This window comes from Sardina pilchardus, chromosome 5 (assembly GCF_963854185.1).
Source record: "Sardina pilchardus chromosome 5, fSarPil1.1, whole genome shotgun sequence".
In the NCBI taxonomy this organism is placed as follows: Eukaryota; Metazoa; Chordata; class Actinopteri; order Clupeiformes; family Clupeidae; genus Sardina; species Sardina pilchardus.
The window spans coordinates 29178452-29185951 of NC_084998.1; the positions used below are offsets into that span (position 1 = coordinate 29178452).

At 48.5% G+C, this 7500-nt stretch overlaps 1 protein-coding gene across 1 annotated transcript in view; it reads left to right on the forward strand.

Moving 5' to 3' along the window:
* The window catches only part of LOC134080888 (neural cell adhesion molecule 1-like), a gene marked incomplete at its 5' end in the record, with an annotated part of 79234 nt that overhangs the window by 58462 nt on the left and 13272 nt on the right, over positions 1–7500 (forward strand). The window contains one exon of the mRNA XM_062537501.1: positions 562–742. Coding sequence (XP_062393485.1) covers positions 562–742 — 181 coding nt within the window. The remainder of the gene's footprint in view (positions 1–561; positions 743–7500) is intronic.

The window sequence follows — 7500 nt, forward strand, 5'->3', positions numbered from 1 at the left end:
ACTCTCTCTCTCTCTCTCTCTCTCACGAGGCCAGTGATGGACAGTGTTCTCTGGTCTATTTCTCCTGACCATTGTTTGTCTGTGTCTGTCCACTCGTCTCTCTGCCCCCTGGCCTCTGACGTGTGTGTGTGTGTGTGTGTGTGTGTCCTCTGTGTCCTGCCTGTCCACTCATCTGGCTGGTCCTTGGCCTCTGGCCCAAACTCCATCTGTCCATCTGTTGTGTTGACTGATTATCGATCTGTGCCTTTCTGATGCGCCCAGCTGTCTGGCTGTGATGGCTGTAGGCATCTGCTGTCTGTCTGCCTCTGTGTGTGATCCTATTAGTGTCTGTCTCTCTCTCAATGTGTCTGTCTGTCTGCCCCTGTCTCCCACACATACCTGTCTGTCTCTCACCTTCACTGTCTCTTTACTGTGTGCCTGTGTGTCCTGATGGTGTGTGTGTGTGTGTGTGTGTATGTCCTCTGTGTCCTGATGATGATGATGATGTGTGTGTGTGTGTGTGTGTGTGTGTGTGTATCCTCTGTGTCCTGACACTATGTGTGTGTACTGTATGTCTTCCAGAAGCACAGCAACGACTGGCGCCCGGAGATCAAGCTGCCGGCCAACAGTGAGTACGTGGTGCTGAACGGCCTGGACTGGAACAAGGACTACGAGGTGCACGTGGTGGCCGAGAACGAGCGGGGCAAGTCCGTGCCCAGCGTGCTGTCCTTAAGGACCTCCCCGGAGCCCACCGCCATCCCAGGTATGACCCCTCTCACCTCTCACCTCTCACCTCTCACCTCTGACCTCTGACCGACCACCTCTGAGCCTACGCCACCAGCTCAGCTCAGCTCAGCACTGCCTCCGTGACCTTATGACCTTTATGTTACGTTACGTTACGTTACGTTTCAGAGTTCAGCTCAGCACTGCCTCTGTGACCTTAACGACCTTTGAACATTACGTTTTGTTTCTCTCGTGACCTTCCTGCGACTGCTTCCTACCAGCCAGCCACCAAATTCAAATCCAGGGCTTTACTGGGGTTGGACTGTCTGATCAGCAAGGCCTCAGGGTGGGATTATGGGATAGCTTGGACCTCCAGGTGAATGCTTCTAGCTCCAGCCCAACTCCTGCACCTGGAGGCTGGATTCTCAGAGTGGATCATGGGATACGTTCGACCTCCCAGGGAACGCTGCCAGCGCTAACCCACCCTTTCACCACGGGGTGCAGACTTAGTTCTCAGGGTGGATTATGGGATAGCTTAGACCTCCCGGTGAACGGGGCGTTAGCTCCAGGCCTCGCCTCTTCCCAGATGATGGGTTCTCATATTGGCTTATGGGATAGCTTAGACCTCCAGGTGCTGCCAGCCACACTTCCCCTCCTCGCCTGAACAGAGGGCTCAGGGCAGTGGGAGCGAAAGCCCCGAGGACACAGGTGTGTGTGTGTGTGTGTGTGCTAGAGAGGATCAGAGTTAAGTGAGAGAAGAACAGGCGAAGCTCCAGGGATGTCTGATAAAGACTAGCACCTCGGCTGTTCTCCCTGGGGGGTCCCTCACACCCCCCCACTCTCATACGGAGAGTGGCAGATTTAGCTCAAGGTGTGTGTGTGTGTGTGTGTGTGTGTGTGTGTGTATGTGAGGACCATAAGGGTCAGTCCCTCATCAGCCTCTCCCCGACCTCCCACTGACCTCATCAAAACAACACGATACATTGAGGCTGCACTCTCACACACTCTCACACACACACACACACACTCTCACTCACACACACACACACTCACACACTCACACCTCATCACAGAGTGACCCCATTAGCTCGGCCTCACACACTCATGGCACACATCAGAACAACGTGACACACTCATATCACGTCAACCCCCCACCCCCCCAACACACACACACACACACACACACACACGCCCCTCACTGCATCTCACAGCAGACCAGCGTCGGTTGTAGAACAGCACTGATAGCCGTGTAGCATCTGTACTCACTCAGGAATCAGAGAGAGGAATCGCACTATTGCATATTCCTGGAAGTGTGTGTTTATGTTTGTTTTGTCAGCTGGTGTTTACTCTCAGTTTAGACGTTATTATTGTGAAATACAGTGAAAACAGCTGCCCGTTGAGCGGGACTAATTTATGCCCGGGACGGGAGAAAACAAGACGTGTGTGTGTGTCTGTCTGTGTGTGTGTGTGTGTGTGTGTGTGTGTGTGTGTGTGTGTGTGTGTGTGTGTGTCTGTGTGTGTGTGTGTGCGTGTGTGCATGCTCAGGAGAAACGGCAGGAATAAATCAATAGGACTTATTCACTATGATTTCCCCCCATGGCTGCAGCACAACAGTGCGTCTATTTCCATATTCCACACAGCTGGTTTAGCACAGGCTGGGTCCAAATAATTTGTGTTTGTGTGTGTTTGTGTGTGTGTGCGTGTGTGTGTGTGTGTGTGTGTGTGTGTGTGTGTGTGTGTGTGTGTGTGTGTGTGTCTGTGTCTGTGTCTGTGTGTGTGTGTGTGTGTGTCTGTGTGTGTGTGTGTGTGTGTGTGTGTGTGTGTGTGTGTGTGTGTGTGTGTGTGTGTGTATGTGTGTGTGTGTGTGTGTGTGTGTGTGTGTGTGTGCGTGTGGAGTAGAACAGTACATGTCCACAGCATGGAGACTACTTTTAGATATCCAGTCGATACTTTCTTGGAAAGTTGTTTCTTGGAAACTGGCGTCTAATCATTAAGGTTTCAGAACTCATCAGTGAAATGGGCCACTAGAAACTGGTCACTTAAAATAGGCCACTAAAAACTGGTCACTGGTAGCTGAGACAACTGATCTCTAAGACCATATGCATGTTCCTGGTAGCTAAGGTCACTGATCACTGAGGTCACTGATGGCTAAGGTCACTGATAGCTAAGGTCACTGATGGCTAAGGTCACTGATGGCTAAGGTCACTGATGACTAAGGTCACTGGTCTGCTGTGTCTGAGGTGGCTGGTCACTTGTGGGTGAGCTGTAGCTGAGCTGGCAGTGTCGTGTTCTCAGATGGTTGCTGTTTCAGGCTGTGTCCACTGACCAAAGGTGGGCCATGGGGCAGCTCTATTTCTTCACCCTTACTCCCCTCTTTCCTCTCCTCTCCTCTCCTCTCTTCTCCTCTCCTCTCTTCCTCTCCTCTCCTCTCCTCTCTTTTCCCCTCCTTGCCTCTCTTCTCTTCTCCTCTCCTCTCGTCTCCCCTCCTCTCCTCTCCTCTGCCCTCTCTTCCTGTCCTCTCCTGTCCACTTATTTTCCTCTCCTCTCATCTGTTCTTTCTCTCTTCCTCTTATCTTTGCATGGCCTTTTCTCTCTGTACTCCTTCCTTCTGTTTCCTCTTCTTCCTCCACTCCCGCTCTCCTTCATCCCTTTCTCCCTCTCTCCTTCATCCCTCTCTCCTGATGTCTGATGGCCCAGTGATTCTGTTCCCAGTCTGGGCCTCATGTGGTCCACACCGGATTACCCAGCAGCCTTTGGTTCTGAGTGGACACAGTCACCCCCCCCCCCCCCCCCCCCCCCCCCACCTTCTTGCATGGAGTTGCTTCCTACAGGAGTAAAGGGGACAGTATACTGACCTAAGCATGGGGCAGCAATTCATGCTGGAATATTACTGTATGCTGTGGAAAGAGACATGTGTTCAAACATTCACACAACAAAATTCATGTTGAGTCAATGTTAATGGATGCTTGTGACATATCTCTCTGCCAGCATTTATTTTGATTTGAAGATATACAGTATATCTATCTATCTATATATCTACCTATATATATATATATATATACAGTATACCCTTGCCGTATTCCGTATCAGGTGCTAATATGGATTTTAGCACAAACATAGCATACCGCTCTAGGATACAGTATGTTTCCCAAAGCCTTAGTTGCTAAATTAATTAGCAACTTAGTTGGTTGTCAGTGGGAAATTGCATTGCGACAAGCAAACTTGCTAACAGGTTCCCAACTATGGTTTTGGGAAAGGCACCCCTGATTTGTTTTGCCCGTGTTCGGTGTGAAAGCAGGTGTGTTGTGGTGATGCGAGCGTCTCCGAGCCCAGTATACTGTCACCTGTCGCGTGTGTCCACCGCCTGCCTGCTGTGCTCATCAGCGGCCTTACTGACCGTCATCTGCCGTGCATGCCGGCCTCTCCGCTTCTCTCATCAGAGCTGACCGGAGGCCAGCCGGGTCTGGCCCCCATCTGGGCCGGCGTTGGCCCAGACTCGGGCCAGAGTCGCTCACGCCAGCGCAGGAGGCTTTCTGCTTTAGACAGGAGACGGTCGCAGGAGGGGAGCCGGCCTGGCTTTGTTTACTTGTTTTTGACCTTTTGACATGGCACCCCTCCTATGTCAGGGCTGTTTTTGTTTTTAAATCCCAGTCTCACACATGGCATGGCCAGTGTGTGTGTTTGTGTGTGTGTGTGTGTGTGTAGGGTGGCACATACGGCATGGCCTGTGTGTGTGTGTGTGTGTGTGTGTGTGTGTGTGTGTAGACGGAGCGTGTGTTTGTCCATCTGTGCCGCGGGCCAGTGGACCAACACAGCCCTCTCCCCTAACCTCCCTCCTATCACGCGTGCCAGTTCAGAACACACACAGCACACAGCAGAGTCATTAGACACACAAGTCCACAGTACTGGTTCTGGTTCTGGAGGAGGTTGCATGTACATCAGAACCCTTGAGAACCATTCAGAACCATTCCTGTCAGACCGTCCCACGAGGGCCACAAGACATTAGCGATGCCGAGAACCCACCACACATGCTGCGGGAGTGTACCTCTGTTCCCCTGGTCCTATGTTCCCCCAGTCCTATGTTCCCCACTTTGTATGGCACCAGGGAACATCGGACCCTTTTTTTTTTTTTTTTTTTTTAAAAAAGGTCCTGTGTTCCCACTTTCCCCAAATATATACTGTATGTATTGCAACCAGGGAACATAGGACAGGGTGAACATAGGACCAGGGGAACATTACCCCACATGGCTGCTAGCCTTACTCACCAAACACAAACGCATATACTCACATATATATCAGGCTTGTATCTCATCAACATGGCCTGGCATCTTAACGTGTGTGTATGTGTGTGTGTGTGTGTGTGTGTGTGTGTGTGTGTGTGTGTGTGTGTGTGTGTGTGTGTGTGTGTATGTGTATGTACTGACCTGACAACATTTCCTGAGGCTTACTTTATTTGCTATGCTGCCTGGGATATGAGGCCTTCTCCCCGGCCATATCCTGGCTAGTTGAAGGGTAGCTGGAGGCTCCGGTGCATCAGTGATGCGCTACGGCCTAGCTGCCCATGTTTGGCATTCACAGGTTTATTCAGATAACTACTGACATCGGAAATGTGTCTTTGTTTTTCTTGTGCGATCTCTGATTGATAAGCTTTTATGGTCCTACACTACAGTATGTTTGGTCTGGCATTAGTTTCTCCAGTGTCTTTAGCATACCATCCTCTTACTGAGTTATTTATTTATGTGTAGCACTATATCTGTGAACTTCTGAATGTGAACTTGTAAAGGTTTCTCAAAACTGACCACATGATTTCCTATTTAGTTATCGGTAAATCAGGTAGACGTTTAGAACAAGAGTCGACTCAGAGATGTTGTATTTGTATGCGCGCGTGTGTGTGTTTGTGTGTGTGTGTGTGTGTGTATGCACGTGTGTGTGTGTGTGTGTGTGTGTGTGTGTACTACCCGTGTCTCCCCTCTCACTCTCCTCGAGCCTCTCTCTGTGCTCCTGTGTGGAGCAGTGGTGCTCTCTCTGCCACCTGCTGGGCTGCTAACACGCTACGCTATGCTACGCTACGCTACGGCTCCTCTCTGTTTACTAATTCACATCAAACTCCTTTTTTATTCTTAATGTTTTATTTCAACTAACCTTTCCAAGTTATGTTTCTGTATTTGACAGCTTTTTTTCTCTCTCTCTCTCTCCCTCACTCCCTCACTCCCTCTCTCTCCCCCTTTTCCCCCTCTTCCTCTCCCTTGTCTTCTTTTCTTCCTGGTTTTGTTTTGCACATGAATTCTGGGATACTGGTGGACAATCACGATGCCTCTCACTCCCTTTGGTTTTATATACTGTTTGTGTAAACTTCCTTGTTTTGTCAAATTGTCAATTGTTTTTTCTTTTCTGTTTTTATTTTATTTTTTTTCCAACTGCCCCTTGTGGTGTGTGTGTGTGTGTGTGTGTGTGTGTGTGTGTTGTATTGTATTATATATTGTGTGTGTGTGTCCAGCCACCCTGGGCGGCTGCAGTGTGACCTACACGCTGGTGTCTATGCTTCTGTCGCTGCTGGCCGTGCCCTTGTTGTCGTAAGCGGGGCGCTCCGGCGCCCCCCGGCCCGCGGGAGGAGAAGACACTGGAGGCGGGCGGCGGCTGACCTGTCCTGACCTCTCCAGCTGGGGGACGCTCTGTTTTCTAGGCCTTTCGCTCCTCTCACAGGCAAAAAAAAAAAAAAAAAATTAAAAAGATGAAATCGAGCAGAGACGAAGCTTCACGTCACCGGTAACACCTTATGATGCAGCAACGTCCGTAGATCTCTAGTCAGACATCAGAACCTGATCCAGCGGCCCGCGTTGAGTTGATTGGTGCATATGTGCACAAATGCATTATAGTATATAAGCAGTATACGCAGCACCACAATAGGGTGCCCCATAACCACATAGGCAACTTCTCTTCTCTCTCAGCCATAGGGTGCCCCATTACCACATAGGCAACTTCTCTTCTCTCTCAACCATAGGGTGCCCCATTACCACATAGGCAACTTCTCTTCTCTCTCCACAAAGATATACACTGGGTGTCCTTCAGATCCAGCCTCCTTTGTGTGTGTGTAGCAATACTTCTTAACCACTCTTAACCACACGATCAACTGCTGTCTCGCTACTGATCTATAAACTGCTGTCATTATAAAGTGTTACCTAAACGGTTTAATTTTAACAGAGCTGAATACTTGGTACTTATATCATTCTGAATGTTGTGGGGTTTGTTTTTGCTTTCTTTTCTTTTTTTCAGTTGTCATTATTTTTTTTCTGTTATTCTAGATGAGTTTGTCAGATGTAGTGTCGGATTTTGTTTTTGTTTGGTTATTTTTGTTATATTAATTTGTTTTGAAAGTAACTGGATAGGGGTTCCTGTGAAGAATGTGATTGGCCAGTTTTTTTGATGATGTAACTTAAGCGAGTTAAAGGGTCAGTCCCTAACTTTGGCCTCTGCACCTCCATGACTAACACAGAACCACGTGATTTTCTTTTTCGTTTTCTCGTTGGTTTCGTTTTGAGAAAATGTACATAGTTAAGAAAAAAAAAGAAAATGTGTGTTTTATGCCGCTATTTTGATTTGTGTTTTTTTTTCCTTTTTCTTTTTGCTTCTTACTTGAAATGGGTAAATATTCAAAACTAATGCTACTGCTGTGCAACTTATACATGATTTGAGTACATCCATCGTTTTTTTCTAACTATGAACCAGTGTGACTTATCATAGGTCTGAAGAAAATGCCAAGCAATTGTGTCATCTTTCTAGTGACGGAGTTTGAGCAAA